General features: G+C 32.8%; 1 protein-coding gene and 2 long non-coding RNA genes across 3 annotated transcripts; all 3 read left to right on the top strand.

Moving 5' to 3' along the window:
* The first annotated feature begins 2,206 nt into the window (after positions 1-2,206).
* LOC148626663 (uncharacterized) lies at positions 2,207-4,451 on the top strand. The gene is made up of 4 exons (XM_088571126.1): positions 2,207-2,430; positions 3,182-3,407; positions 4,003-4,103; positions 4,357-4,451. Exons 1-4 carry the CDS (start codon positions 2,397-2,399, stop codon positions 4,449-4,451), a joined length of 456 nt encoding a protein of 151 aa, XP_088427252.1. The 5' UTR covers positions 2,207-2,396.
* Positions 4,452-11,786: 7,335 nt separating this feature from the next.
* LOC148626662 (uncharacterized) lies at positions 11,787-12,615 on the top strand. The gene is made up of 2 exons (XR_015920214.1): positions 11,787-11,871; positions 12,336-12,615. It is a non-coding gene; the product is annotated as an uncharacterized LOC148626662 (long non-coding RNA).
* A 285-nt stretch (positions 12,616-12,900) lies between these two features.
* LOC148626661 (uncharacterized) lies at positions 12,901-15,400 on the top strand. Its single transcript, XR_015920132.1, has 3 exons — positions 12,901-12,979; positions 14,647-14,718; positions 15,345-15,400. It is a non-coding gene; the product is annotated as an uncharacterized LOC148626661 (long non-coding RNA).
* Positions 15,401-16,711: the final 1,311 nt, after the last annotated feature.

Genomic DNA, 16,711 nt, shown 5'->3' with positions numbered 1-16,711 from the left:
ATGATTTGGAATTGTTTCTTACAAAGTATGAGGAATCTCTATTAAGAACTACATATTTGTATTTAGGTGTACCATCTTTAATTGGAAAAACAACGATGTATAATGTTTTTAAGTCGGGATTTTAACTGAGTATGGAGAATAGAAGTATACAGTGTTGAAAAATCATAAGTTTTAATGCTATTATATTCAGATAATAGTCTTCAACTGATTGTCTCCAAAAGATCTTTCGAATTTTTAAGGATCCACATTGAATTAATACCACTACGGGAGTAACAAGTGTTGTGGTAGGACTGTAGACCCTCTTTGACAGTTGTGAGTATAGAAGTTAAAAGTTTTGAAAGAGGTTTGTTTGTACATTTTACAGATCCAGCTATGAAAGGTTGTTTGTATGGATTCTTGTAAAGTTTAGGAATCCGGTACATAGACGGTAAATCACAATCATTGTCCTTGGTCGAGAGACCAAAAGTGGATAGCACAGATTTATGGTTTTCCACAATCTCTTCTTTGGAGAGAGAGTGGTAGTAATGTAGGTCTTATCACTGCTATTACTTTCTACGTCTACCTCTGATAATAAACATTGGATATAAAACGTTTGTCAGACAAAAACAATGTTGTTTTGGGCTTTGTCTGCTGTAACGACAACATACTTGTCATGTATAGTAGACAATATTTTAGCTACATCGGGGTCTTTGAAAACTGATGTAGCCTTGGCACTCATTGACCTACTTAAAACTTTCATTCGTTTCAAAATTAAAGACCTCACGGCCTTTAAACACTCTCACAGAGAATCAATGTCTTCTTCTTCTCGTTTTATCCATTTTCTTGCATAGTCTTCGACGGCATCCATAAGAACTTTAAAGTTATAATTCTAATTTATGGAGCGTGGTTTACGGTACTTGGGACCTTTAGAAAGGATATTACGCAGATATTCGTTTTCGATAATGGTTAAATCTCCCGTAACGACGTGACCAGAAGGACATATTTGAATGGAGAGGTTTTGCAAGAACAGTCTGGTGGTTTATCCTTGAAGTCCTCAATCTCAAAGTTCTGCAATAGCCTTTTATAATTGAAAATTTTGGATGCGATGGGTGAAGTATAGGAATATGAAATAATTGGTATTGATTTGTCTTTGAAATATGGGGATATTTTGTTGGTAACGTTTTTGTGATGGAGTATGTTAGCCAAATTAATTGCATCTATACCTTTGTTGACAAACGATAGTGGAAGAAATGATCGTTTTTCTTCATCTTGACTTTTCACACAAACTGGTTTAAAGAGTCTGTGGAAACCAATATTCAAAATGATGGCAACAAGTCTGTATAATGATGAGGTGGGGTCAGAAACAGGAGTGTCAAGACTTGTTTTGTAAAGGGAGTGTATTAGAGTGAGAGGTATAGAATAAAGTTTGGTTCTAATGTGATAAAGTCCAAGAGGTTTTTGTATGAAAGGAAGGAGACCATCTATGGAAACATCATGTAACTTAGGTGACGTATAGCGGCGATGCCCATGACTCCTTTCCCGTCTTGGATGTTTGTCAAATAAATTCATCACATTTATGTTATTGTTATATTGGCTTGAAAAGTTTCCTATACTTTTGATGTTGTCATTGCATCCGTAAGGTATTGCAGTACCTAGTCTGCGTATCCAATACTCCTCTCTTTCCCTACGATAGTTTTTACTTAGAACGGGACTGTTCGTAGGATGGTAAATCTAACAATGTTTATGAAAAGTATTTTTCTGTATGCCTCTTCGCATTTTTACATCTTTCACAGGTATTGTTTCACAATAGTAAATCCAAGGAAAACCAAAGAAAAAAAAGTTAATCGGTGACTAAGTATACACAACGAAAGCTAGCAAAGAAATCACAAACAACAACAACAACAACAACACGTACATACGCAAATTAATTAATAGGATACATAAAAAAAATGAAAACAAAACCAGAATGGACGTTACAGAACACTGTGTTATAGGGAATATGCATTGGTAGGGTCAGTGTCTTCTGCGTTTCTCATATGATATTAAATAAAAATGAGAAACTATGATATCATGAACAAATCGTTTCTGATGGTTGATAAAGCAATACTATAATAATGTAAACAAGTTTAAAAATGTCGACCTTATGGAATGATGTGAATGATAGCAAGTAAAAATAGATAATACCTATGAAATACGTATTATCTAGAAGACTGTATTTCAGTATGGACATTCGTATTTAGAAGAAGTTATATTTCGATATGACGTATCATGTGCTTTTGTCTGATGTTACGTGATTAATCGACAAAATAAAGATAAAAAAGGCAGACGATTGAAGTATTAAAACGATATGTCTTAGTACATCAAGATCATACTTAGAATGTTCTCTATCCTGTTGTTTGGATTGTAACGCACAAACAATGTTAGGAAGTTTTGTATTGCTCGGAATATGCGGTAAGGGAAATTAAAAATATAAAAAAAATGTTTACAAAATATATTATTTACTAAAAATGACAGTTGCGTTACGTTACTCTGAAACAATAACAATAACAAAAACAAACAAAATGTTGATCGTCGACACCGATTTTATTGACTTTCAAAGTCTTGTATTGTCACACAGCTAAAACAGCACCATGTATGGCAACTCTTCTTTTCGTTTGGTGTAAATGCGATGGAAACCCAAACTCGTCACGGAAAACATTTGCTGATTAAGAACAAATCGAGACAGGGATGGTCAAGACAGTTAATAGCATGATGGTTACGAAACTAACGTTATCAGTCTTGCCCATAATTCCTTTCCAATACCAACCAATTCGGAAACCCATTTTTCCTTCGAATGCCGACCAATTCAGCCTTCAACATTTAGTACCATAACAAATTGGACCATGACTAATCGGGGTGTATAAGGACCTATATCAAGACGAGTTAAACAGTAGTATAAGGTAATAAGAATAAAATAACAGGGCTGAATAATTTTGGTACGAATTTCCGTTTTTCTTCGGGTGCGTTTCAGGTATTATATGTCTCTTATCAGTCTTCACGTGGTAGTAACAAAAAAAAAAAAAAAACATCGAATTTCTTGTCATTCATTTCATCACAAAGTAGAAAAATATCTCGGAGTAATTCTCCTTGCAGACAAAACTATTATATTTCAGTTCTCTGTAGTTGGTTGTAATCATTGTATGCTTTCCGCTATTAATTTTAGATTTCATTGGAAAAGCGACAGCCATCTTTGGAGGATGCGCATTCCCTTGTAGCTGGCAGAATAAAGAGTTTATCCCAATAGTTAGTGGGATATTTAAGGCGGGATCTGTTACTGTAACATATTCAAGTAAAGACCCCACAATAGCAAACTTTACCTTTCTGAACCAATACAGAGAAAATGAGATTTGGGAATGTTATCAGAGATCTGGACCTTTCTTCGCTTATCGGTGATCTTTAGTTATTTTTATGAACAATTTACTGCGAGTTATACATCTATTGAACACTTATTTATGTTACCATTTTACCTATTTCATAATTCACTTTTGTCCCTAACGAACGATTAGAAACCAAAAGCCCATATCTCGTATCATCTTATGTTTGTTCGGCCGTACATATTGTAGTTTAAGAATCTTAAAAAAACAACATACGTTTCCGCCTCATTGATATCGCAGTCTCATGGTCTTGTGCTACCCTCGAAGATAAGGGTTCACAGACGAACAAATTGTATTCATCTTTGTAAGGCCATACATATCTATTGTAACTGAATGTTTACATATTGGTTTAAAATCGGTCCACCATTGGTTATACAGTGACATTTGTCAAAACAGAACCCTGAATAATCCAAAAACCTATCTTCACCACACACTTTTAAAAAATTCCCCCCACCAAAAAAAAAAAAAAAAATAAGAATAAAAAGATAATTTAAATGTATTCAAAACTTGGTAATCTAAACACTTGTTTAAACCGAACGAATTTTTGAAGTCCAAAACGGGACTGGTTAAGACTGGTTTTACTTTATATCTCTTTGGTTTTATATTGCAGCCGGGTGCGTGATGATGGGCATGTCGATTATCGATGTGAAAAATGCCCTGTTGCTCCAACGCAAGGTGCTGACATCCGGTTTATATATGGATCGAAATGGGGTATGTTAAAATGTTTTTTTAAATGTTGAATCAAAACTCTTTTCCTTTATTGAAGAACTTAATTTGAAGGATCTAAGACATTATCCGGATTTAAAATTGAGAATACATATTTACAAACTATAACATGAATGAGATGAAAGCATATATTAATTTATTCGTGTACTCTGTATAGAGCAGGTCATTTCGGTGTAGTATGTAGTAAATAAGGTATCTGTATTGGTAGTTGTGAATATTGATATTTCACCTGTTTCAGTAACATTTCCTTTCATTCCGACGATATGTGACATATGCGATGGATCATTTGTAGTAAACCCGATCATAGTCGGTATGTCTTTCATTTTTATTTAAAATAACATTTGTAAAAATGCTATTCCTTTTAGATTTAGATTGTGAAGTGTATGCCATTTTTGTGCGCAATATCCTTAGTCCATTTTACAGTTTAAGAATGTTTTAATTGTCAAAGTTTTCAAGGATATTTGCAGTAAAATGTACTACGACATATTTTAACAACTTTGGTATGATGCAATCGGAATCCTTGTCTTTGTTTTTGGAAGACTTTGAAAGAGGGATTCAGATAAAAATCAATGACTCAGTGGTGTACTTGTATCTACAAAGGAAAATACATGAGTAGATAAGTACGCAAATTCACATATTTAATGAGATAAAAACCAAAAATGCCTTCCGCTAACTCTTTGTGGATTTTCTTTTTCGCTTCCAAAAAATAATTACACACAAACGACATTATGAGACTGCAAGTAAGCAATTTTTGTTAGATGTTTTTGGAGCAATTTTACTATATATAGACATTCAAGTCCTGCTGCTCTTTCCTTCACAGCTAAAAAACATGTACCTTAAATTGGAACTATATACACTTTTAGGCTACAAAACGTTTTTACAATTTTGTATGAAGAACTTGAGTAGAAACAAAATGCTTTTATTGCAATATTTGCAAAACAACAGAGACACAACAATCATCAGCGTTATGTAATTTGCTACAATTAGCAATATTATAAAGAAATTATTAAAATAAGCCGACTATAACTTAAATGACATTATTTTGATAATTATATGGTTATACTATTTATTCTTTCAAACATGTACTTGATAACTTATTATATAAAATGTGTCTTGTTTGTGAATTTGTAGATTTGACGGCTTGTTTGAAAAAAAAATTTTACAAGTGAACAGAATAATGATTTATAAACTTGTACTTGATAACTTGTTACAAAAATAAAAATACTGTATCATGTTTATGAATTTGCAGATGTGACTGCTTGTGAGTAAAAAAACTTTTTCTTTTATATCTTAGCTAATTACAGAACAAATATGTACGCTGTATTGAATATGTCAAATTACATAAAGAAAGGAAAACACATGTTTATGTTCAGATGAACGCGTAATATCCTGCAAGGTTCTGCAAAATCCTAGTTGTTTATATTGAAGAAAGTATTGCTTTCGGCCCTTGTTAAAGAAGGTTTCAAGCGAAAAAGGACATGATTCAAATGAAACGATATGAACTATACGATCCTTATTCTTTTATCGTAGAACTGTTCTATTCGTACATCTTTGGTTTTTACAAAAATGTTTCTTTTCAATTTCAGCTTGTGGAAAAAGTAAGTGGAACCAGACAAATCAGTTCTTAACTCATGCGTTTACATTTCTAAACTTTTATGCTTCACCTGTTCTTCCTTTTCGACCTTGATTTGATTTCATTATTTAAACCAAATGTGTAATAAAACGTGATACGTGTGACATCGCTATAAACTTATCGAGTAAGGACGTCTTTAACATACAGAGACAAATATGTCAACCAGAGCGATACGAATTAACTTTCTTATCACAGAACAAATTTCAAAAAGTAAGAAAAAAATCACACACCTCCAGATCATGCGATATATCAGGGATTGATCTAAGATACCCTCAGATATATTTTGATTTCTTTACGAAACTATTGAGTTATCTTTCTTTCTTCACCAGACCATTATATGCAATTCAGCTTACGTAATTACGGGATTTGGAGTATTTTATGTACGGACGGTTTTAACCATCGGTATTTAAAAAAAAAATTCGGTCGTTTTTGACAATGCCATAAAAGACAATGTCAATATAGGATGACTTTCCCTGCACAACCCCTCCCTTGTTAAGCAGATCGTTTGTCTCTGTGTTACCGTATATATAATAACGGGATTAATCACTTCTCAGTGCAGTTCTTTACCTAGAAAACGCACCGACAATAAACAATGGTTGATCTTGGTAATTTATGTATGATTGCACAGGGGAAGACCAATTTCACTAAGTCGAGATTGTTCTCGGTAGGATTTCATTTCAACAGCTGGTTTTTGAAAGGAAGTAACAAAAGTATTTTTGTTCCTTTTTATTAAATGCAATCTTGTAACAAACCCACACCCCTATTTAGTCTTCGATTAATTTTTAAAGTATGGCCAAGAAAAAATAATGTTTTGTTTTGGACGATGAATGAAAGTTAAAAAATGGCGTTTCTTGTTTTTATTTTACCTGACAAAATGACATCAAACTCATGGAACGTGGAGAAATACTGAAATCCGAAGTACCAACGCGGGCAGATAACAAGGTTCCACAATGGAAAAGATTATCATTAAGACATAGAAAATATTAATACTGTAAAATATGCGCCGGGTTTTCTATTCTTCTTATGAGACAAGTCAGTTTGAATTGATATTTTTACCTCTGAATAACAATTTCTGCATATTTGATGATATAGTTTATTTTTCAGGTTCTAAAACTACAGGAAAAAATGAACAAGAAAATTCATATTTGCTAAAGTGTGGTGCTCATTTTAATTTGGCTCAAATTTGTAACTTCCAAGTAAGACTGCTTGCGCAATTCCCGTTTCATTTCTTCTCTTAAGGAGGTAGACTTAGGGTAAGGGACATAACTCATGAAGTCAGTAAATATGTTTGTATCATATTAAATTTCACCAAAAGCTATCAAGCTTTCGTTTGACACGGAATGAAATCAATCTAAGTTACTTTGATGCTTACATGACATTGATGTAAAATGCTGAATACAAACGTTCCAATGATTTGTAAGGGTTGTGTCCCTTACCCTAGGTCTACATTCTAAACTTAATGTATTCACTTTACATATGTACTTCTGCCTCTGATGCATAGTGTCAGTAGCATCCACCATTTACAAGAAAACGATAATCACATGACTAGTACTGTGTTTATATGTTCAATGTTTATTTCAGTAATCACACCCGCTGGTAAGTACAGTGATTCACTTGAAAAAAAAATCAAAACTTGCAACTCTCGTTGCTAAATACATTGGTTAGAACATAAATGTTTAGACTGATTTATGTTTTTCAATATGTCTTACTGGTTGTGATGTACAGAATATACGGCTATTGGTTTTTGGTACTTGTTTTATCACAGGTCGAGTCGGCCAGTGTGATCCAATATTCCAATGAGAAAGCCAACATCAAAAACGAATTGCCTAATATTCTAGTTATCGGTAAATTTAGGTAACATTTTGTTTTCGTTTTTTTTGCATGGTGGAAAATACAAAAATCAACATTTTGACCATTAAAAAGATAACTTTTAAATGTCTTATTTTGTTGGGGTAAGCCAATGCCATTCAACTCCACAATGACGATACGATTTTTCATGCATGACTTATATCAGGGCCAGTACGCTGAGACAAGCATTATCGACTTGTGTACATCAATGGAAAATATCACAAATCGCCGATGAAAATATTTGTACATCTATAATAGAACTGCGATCTTGTTACGAACCAACAACTACATAGAGTCTGTGTTTACTATTAAAGTATGACTAAGAAAAAACTTTATTTCGGACGAGTGAAAGAATAACTAAGGGAACCAAGATTATAGCGGTAATCAAAAGAATGTAATCCAGGGACAAAGGCCAAACAACATAAAAAATAGACGCGTACAGCTCACCCCCAAAAACCAAAATAAAAAAAAAAACAAAAACAAAACCAAAAATGAAAAACACACACACACACACACACACACACACACACACACACACACACACACACACACACACACACACACACAAAAGTAACATAATAATTCATACAAAGTCACAAAAGTAAACTTGGACTCCACTAAAAACTGGGAGCATAGACCAGGTGCACCGGTAGAGTAAAAAGAGGGGGGAAATTGTGATATTAATATCGTAGTACTTATAGAAAAATAAAACCTGTCAATCTCTTCAGCAGCACTCCAGAAAAGAATCATGCAAATGTGATGAATGGTTGGAAAGCCTTCAAATGTTTATTTTCGATATTTTGTTTAAAATATCATAGTAAACAGAAATTAACATATGGTTTTTCATATAATCCTTGTTCTTAGGAGATGAACAAAAAACTGTAAATGTAGAATGTACTGTAAAATTCAAATTAAAGAAGATAACTCTGTAAATGATACTAAAATACAATAGAAACAACTGCATTTTTAATGTGTATTATCTCCATAGAGCAGACAGATTGCAATGAACAATTATGCATTTCATCATATACACCTATAAAGCAACTCAATAACAAAAATAAAAAAAAAACAATGTGTAGGCTTTTTTTGGTTGTATCACATTGTACATAATTTGCATGATTCTTGCAAAAACTACTACATTACATTTATAGCAAACCTTCTCCTGAATAAGTCATTAACAAAATAGCTTGAGCTCACTTGAGATCATATTAATCCATTCATTTTATTTACATTATGTATCCTTTAAGGAGTTGGCTGTAACATACCGGCACATTGCCCGGTTAGAGATCCAACGACACAATTCAAATGTGGCTGGTATGGGGGATATGAGGATGATGATGGTCTTTGCTGTGAGGAAAAATATTATTTTAAATAAGTAATAAACACATGATGGTTTACAGTTTATTGTTTTATGATCCATTTGTCTATAAAGAGTTTGAAATTATTATTTTAAGGATAAGTTATATATGCTTTAATTGACAAATAGTTGAATCTTCTGTAACACATTAGGTCCGTTACAATATATGAATTTGAAGCAAAACTGAAGGACAATGAATGTTTGAGTTCGTCTGGTCCTGGCTGTCTACTTTAGTTGTCAGTAACCGAATTAGTTTTTGTTATTATTTATTGTCTTGTTTGTTCCTTTGTTTTTTCTTTTCTATTTTTTTGTCATATCGGTGGTTCATCGTAGTATGATTGAACTGTGCCTAATCTTTGGATTTCTTATACTAAAACCCGATAATTTTGTAGTTACTGCCTTTCTGCTAAGCAAGCAATATATAGTCGAATTCAGTAGTGTTGCTTCTTTGAGAAAGTACAAAAGCAATTTTGTTAAGCGTTTTGGACTTGCTTTATACAAAGGAAGTCTGTGAAAACAACTACAATGTTTGTGTTTGCCGAAAATCTTGTTTACGCAATCATAAGACTAGTGTGCAATATAGATCGGTGAATTGAAATATTTTTGGACAAAGCAGGGATACTATTTATGACCGTTGTGTCTTTCTATACAAATATCGAAGGCGCTAGATGTTTTATTTGTATAAATGAATTAAACCCAGAAAACAAAACAAAAACAAAACCCCCCAACAAAACCCAAAAAAAAAGTTTTAGCAGAGATATAACAATCGATGTGATTGATACATTGTTATCTTAAAATTGTGCATCTAACGGTGTAAGCATGCTGTAAATGAGCATTTTGCATATTTCAAGGGGGAAAATTAAAATTTTGTTGAAAACATTAAGTAGAAATTTAGTTGTTGTAATATTCATATGATATATACAATTGAAATATCCACCGAATGGAATCACATTTGAGATGTTCATGAAGTGAAATAACAAAAAATCATATAAAATAATTTCATATAATATATTTTATTTTAAACAATTCTTAATCCTATTTTGTAATTTTTACCTGTCCATACGCAGGTCCAGCTATAAAATATGTATATTTTCGATTAAACTTATTCAATCTATTTATTTTTGGAACCAATAAACGCCGTACTATTGGATTAGTACGATTGGAGAAATTTGAATTTTATTTCTGTTGAAATACTCAAGTGTTGTTTTGCTCTTATATTAAATTTTATTGCTTGATTTATAGCTTTGTGATATCGTGATCAAGATTAAATTCCGTCGGTTTAAAATTAAAAAAATATTGATCATGGCGTTTGTTTTATAGTGACGTTTTTAACCTTTATTTAATTTTGTCAAGTTGGGATATGTTTCCACCACTACGAAGTTCCTGAGCACCTGATGTCACTCCCGTTTTTTTTGCGGGAGTTCACATTGCTAGTGCTTTAGTTTTTTTCGTGTAACTTTATGTTTTCCTTATCTTTTGGTTTTAATTCGTTGTTATAATGTGTATTTTGATTGTCTCTGTTTCACATGTTCATGTTCATGCAATGTTTTGGGATTTTTAGGTAATTGAGTCAACTCATTGTTGACATTTCTGTGTTTTTTGCTGATATTTTGATCCAATCTGACTATGAAAATCACCATTGCAGACATCGAGACGCCAATATGGTATCATTATTAAACAGAAGTACATGATAAGTCATTTAAGTGAAGTAAACGTACTTCAGAGGATTTGAAACACATGTCAATCTATGAGATTTTTTCGATTGGGTAAGGGTATACATTTCATAATTAACGGCTAATCCGTAAGTGATTCATCATTTTTCTTCACACCATTAAAAGGTCAACGTGCTATATAATTGTCCCACATTGCAACATCCAAGAACATGTGTTTTAGCATTGGATAAACACGTTACATATTTGATCAAGTTTTCGTACAATTTTGTCTTAATTTGAAATTTTCAAAGCAATAATATTTACAGTTTCACAGAATATTTCTCTGTGTTTTGAAAACATACGTTTTGTTCTGTTTGGACATGTATCAGTGAATTATATTGGTAAATCAGTTTAAAATCATTCTATATTAAAATATGTAAGTAAAACGAACGAACAAAATAGTAATAAAATACAGATCAATCGTGCTAAAAAAGCCAGGAAGACAACAGTTTCACAGTTTTATCAGGCGCTAATGACACCTGCTGAGAAAAGAGGGATATCCAAACAGTAAACATCAATTTGATTGCAGTGTCATTTTATCATACGTTTTATTTTTTTTATGATTTGGTCGTTTTATATACTTCTATTTAACGGACGGTAAAATATGAAATTGTGATAGGAAAAATTCGTTGTTAACGTTGGCTGTTTTGTGATTATGTATCATTTTCTATAAAAACTGATTGGTCGAAACCGACGTTGTGGTGTTTCTAATGTTCTCCCGTCATAGATGGTCGATTGTGCGAATTTCCACCATGACAACTGACTTGTGACAAATGGCCAGGTATTCAGAAGGAATAATAGATAAAACAAAGTTTCATAACACGTAAAATTTGATTATCACAAAATTTCAACTAGCTTTATTTAACATTAAGATCATTATAAATTCGCATAAGTTATAATGTTTAAGTTAATGGTTAATATTTTGCGATATTTCACTCAATATAAAACCTATAAGTAAATCATCTATTATAAAATTACTATTAAACAAAAACGTTTTTGTTTTCTTTATAACATGTCATGCACAGTTGAGGTCTATATTTGTCAATATGTTGTACAAAATTAATGCAAAAAAGAATCATGAGCTTGATGTAACGTGCATGTTTGCGCAAGGCGTGAAACATTAAGTTCGTTGAAGTCATTTATCATATGTTAGAATTTTAACTAAAAATATGTTAGGAAGGTTTGCGTTTCTTGTAATTTTCGGTAAGAAAAATACAGCAAATTATTTTTTATGAAAGAATGTATGCTGTTTTACAAGAAAATGATAACTGTGGTGCAGTTTCAGTTTTATGTACTCACCGTTGCTAATGTTGTATATCTTAGGTATTTTAAGATGTTTGAAGAGTTTTCGGAAGTATTGACGTTGTAAATTATTATTATGATATTAATTGATAACGTAGACACAAATAATAATAGGATAAATAATTAGAAAGAGTGAATGAATATTATCACGAGTGCCGAAGAACGGGTAGATTAAACGAGTGTACGGAACTTGTTCCGCGCACAAGTTAAATCCTCAAGCGTTCTGGCCACGTGTGATCATATATTTATATATGTATAATGGTAGCAACAAAACTATTGAATTTCGTGCCGTCATTTCCATCACAAAGTAAGAGAATCTATTTAAGAAATATGTATATTAACTTTTGCTCCTTTTTCCATTTCAGCTTTCATTGGTAAATCGACTACCATCTTGGGACGATGCGCGTTTCCTTGTAGTTGGCAGAATAAGGTGTTCATTCCGACAGTGAGCGGGATATTTCAAGCAGGATCAGTATCTGGAACATATCCGAGTGAAGACCCAACAATAGCAAACTTTACATTCCTGAACCAAAACAGGGAGAATGAGATATGGGAATGTTACCAGAGATCTGGACCTTTCTTTGCTTATCGGTGATCGATCATCATTGATCTTTTTAGCAGTTAATTGCAAAATTATACAATTTCTTTTTTGTTTTTGTAATTACACGTTTTATGAGTGGATGATGAGAAAATTATCCGACCGAATGGAAAGAGCAAATTATTCCTAAAACTCTTTTAAACATTTTTTGTTGGTCAGGATATTCAATTATTAAATAATTTTTACTCTTCGGACCATATATTTATTTTTTACTTGTTAAGCCTTGCATATATCATGGTTACATACTTGTTAAAATATATAAGTTTAATCTGTCCAATACGAGTTATCTTTATTGATTTATATATTTCAGGCGTGTGCGCAATGATGATCATGTTGATTATCGATGTGAAAAACGCCCTGTTATTCCGTCTAAAGGAGCTGACATCCGAGTTATATATGGATCAAAATGGGGTATATAAAATGATATGCTTAAATCTTACACAAACATAGTTTTGGGGTATATAGGAATCATCACGCCTTCCCGTCTGTCTGTCGTGACGTCTGTTTGTCCGTCCGTCCGTCTGTTCACATTCAATGTATGCGCAAATCCACCTAAACTGGTCAAGGCATTTTGACGAAATTTTATTGGAAGTTTGGGCATCACATGTAGAAGTTCATGATATATAATAACTACTGTCAGAAACTCTAAAGGGAGATTATTAAGGGTTTTACATGGTAAGCTTAACTCTTCCTAAACCGCTCTAGGGATTTTGTTGACATTTCATAAGAAGGTAAGTTAATATATGTAGATGTGCATGGAGGAATACAATTACTTTTGGATGACGCAAAAAGGGAGATAATCCAAAAAATGCATTACATTTAAGTCCAATTGTAGCGGGAGTATTCTCTCTTTGTAACTTGCTCACAGTATTTCTAGAAACTATTGACTCCGAATGCTGTGTTGTTTTCTTGTACTGAGGAACTAATACGTAAATAGCTTATATTATGCAAAGAGTAATCAAGGGAACCAAGGTTATAAGGTAATCAAAAGAATGTAATCCAGGGACAATGACCAGACATGGAAAACAGACATACACAACAATGAACATAAAGTAACTAAAATCATACATACAAAGTAACAAAAGCAAATGAGCAACTCGGACTCCACTAAAAACTGGGAGCATGGACCAGGTGCAACGGTAGGGTAAGCGTCCTCTGCTTTTCTAGAAACATCCGCCACGTTGCTCATAAAAAGTTAAGTCCGGGTAGACAAACGAGGAAAGGAAAAATATAACCCGTTGAATAAATCAGTTTTCATGGTGCAGATGGACACACCACAACGATCCACGAGTCCACGACGACGACCATAAAACTTCTGTAGTGATGACTTCAATTTTGTAGCAACATAACCCTGTTCCAGAAGCCTGTTTGTTAGAGTTCTAGCGCGACACAAAAAGCCCCGCGCAGCCCCAGCAAGCTCCGGCACAACCCACGAGTTGTGATATGAACACCCCGCAGGCATGCGCCGAGGGGACGACGCCACAGACGAAAGGAAAGTTGACAACTCTGAATGAAGAGTCATCACGTCTGTCGTAAAATTTGGTCAATAGTTTTCCTTTACCATCGATTTCTAAGTGTAGGTCAAGACACGAGGCCGATCCCACAGCGTCTGTAGAATCCACTATCCCAAGTCCCTCAATAGTTTGTTTTTCTAAAAGAAATCAAAATTCATATCTTGAGTACCTATGCCAAAAGGGCAATCGGGACCACTTGTTTTTATCCAGCTGTAGTCCTTTAAATATTAAATAATACTTTTACTGGTCATTAACAATTTTAACAAGAAATCAAACTTGCTATTTCATCAATATATATATTACACAGTTTCTAAATGCACATATTAAAAAAATATATGAGGAAATGAGATCATTTTGCATGGCGCTTTATTTTTCCATTACATGAAAAGAATCGAAATTTATCGTTTTTTATGCACCACCTTTTTTTAACTTTCAAGGAAAAGCTAATCTCCCTCCGCAGAGTAAAAAAGATGATTTTTTTTTGTGTTGCCTATGTGACATATGTCTTAATTGTGTTACAATATTTAAATAAAACATTTTTATATTGATATTCTACCTTTTCAGTTTCTTTTCCTTTCATACCGACGATCTGTGACATATGCAATGGATCTTTTGTAGTAAATCCAATAATTCACGGTATGCTTTATAGATATTATTAAAACAAACTATTTTAAATTTAGGTAGAATTGCAAATATAAATTTATTGCTTTTGTTTTCTCTTTTTAAATATATATGTACATGATAATGCATTGCCCACGTGAGTAAATTTCATTATTGATAATTTGGGCCAAACTGTCCAAACCAAACCCTGGATAATCCGAACATGTCTAAACCGAACATCGTTAAAAAGTCTATTTTTATCAATTTAGATATATTTTGAACCGAGGTAAACTGAACACCTGAGGTAGACCTTGGATAAGTGGAATAACTTATAAAGTAATGGAACGTTTGTGTAAAAGTGTTTTACATGAATCTCATCTAAGCATCAAAGTAACATTGATTTAGTTCATTCTATTTCAACTGAAATCTTTATAGACTTTGTTGAAGTTGAATATAATGCATTTTTATCACTGATTTCAAGAGTTATGTCCCTTACTCTAGGTCTACCTTCTTAAAAAGAAACAAATTTTAAAGTAAAAAAAGGGTTCAGTTATGCTGTATGAACAAGCGCAAGAAAATCATTCAGAAAAATACTTGGTGATTTATTTACGTTCACAAAAACAAAATAAATACAACATATATTTTGTTTGTGTTTTTTGTAGATGCAACGGCTTGTGAGTAGACAAAAACCCTTTTAATTTGTAAATTAATAACAATTACACGCATCAAAAAGATGTTTATTGAAATTAATATGTCAAATCACAAACAAAGGATTACATTGAGAAGGCAACACACACCGTCATGTTTAGATAGACGCCTAAATCTAATCTTGAAGATTCAAAGTTAATGTCGAGCAACGTCTGCTTTAGATGAACTATGAATACCATTATTTTACAGTTTTTGTCCAAAAAGGATACATGTGTATTATTTTACTGTACGTTCTTCAATTTTCATATCTTCCTATAGAACGGTTGTATCCTTACGCACCAAACTTTTGCAAAAAATATGTATTTTGTTTTACAATTCCAGCTTGCGGACAGAGTAAGTTATTTTTTAAGGTTTAATTATCAATTAGTGAATTCTCATATGTGAACGTAAACTTTCTTGTTTTTTTTAACTGAAAACAGAAATTCAAATGTAGAAGTGGAAAAAATAGTAAAGTGTAAAGCATGGGTGAACTTGGGAAAAGTACAAATGCGGGCACATTGCAAAGGTAGAAGAAAACTGTACCATAAATTAATTAGAGCAAAACATATAATAAACCAAACTTAATGCTAATTTGAACTTGTATTACTAATGTCTTATGCTTTTTATAGCCATTTTTTCTTATGAACAGTTGTTATAATGACAAGAAAAATAATGAAAACATCGTGTTGATATTGAAGGACTGCAATTGTAAATAATTTCGAGCCTATGTATTAAAAAAATAAAACGTCGTCTCCCAAATTGTCAGCTTTACCCCCCTCCAACTCTAGAACAAATGTGGCACTGTAATTGAGACAACGTATATATAAATACTCGAACAGTGCAATTGTACCATAAAAAACGATTCCATTCGAGGTGTAAGCTATCTTTAGTCTGTTGAAAATAGCTGATTCCCGATACAGGAGTTAAATGTTCGGGTTTTTCATGTGATAATTTATAGCGTAATGCCAATATGCTGAACTGGACTTCTTGCTACGGGGGTCAGACTCCTTGCCAATGTTCAAATCTTGTATGATTGCTGTCTTTTTGACGAATTCCCCATTTCCTTTCCTCTCTGAACTGAAATATTGTATTTGGCCTACACGTGTACTTACTACCCCCTCATATGCCATCGGTTCTGGTGACGATGATTACGATAATTGGTGTCAGTATATCACATCACAGTATACACAAAATCGCATAATCATCACTATTTGTTCAATGTTCATTTCAGTCATTAAACCCGCTGGTAAGTACAATGATTTATTTCACAAAAGAGGAAATAATATGGAAAATTGATGTCGCCATGTCTTGCAAACATTATATTATGACAACAGTATCATAT

Source organism: Perna viridis, chromosome 2 (genome assembly GCF_037379345.1).
Source record: "Perna viridis isolate PV_CMFRI_1.1 ecotype Kerala chromosome 2, ASM3737934v1, whole genome shotgun sequence".
Classification (NCBI taxonomy): Eukaryota; Metazoa; Mollusca; class Bivalvia; order Mytilida; family Mytilidae; genus Perna; species Perna viridis.
The sequence above is the reverse complement of the archived record's forward strand: the minus strand, read 5'-3'. Positions and strand labels throughout refer to the sequence as shown.

What these genes read in the sequence shown, in the direction of transcription:
- LOC148626663 (XM_088571126.1), top strand. Translation starts at nt 2,397, where the DNA reads ATGTTAGGAAGTTTTGTATTGCTCGGAATATGCG. An exon ending in GGACCTTTCTTCGCTTATCG is followed by an intron (nt 3,408 to 4,002) that starts GTGATCTTTAGT and finishes TTTATATTGCAG; the next exon opens with CCGGGTGCGTGATGATGGGC. An exon ending in TATATATGGATCGAAATGGG is followed by an intron (nt 4,104 to 4,356) that starts GTATGTTAAAAT and finishes CACCTGTTTCAG; the next exon opens with TAACATTTCCTTTCATTCCG.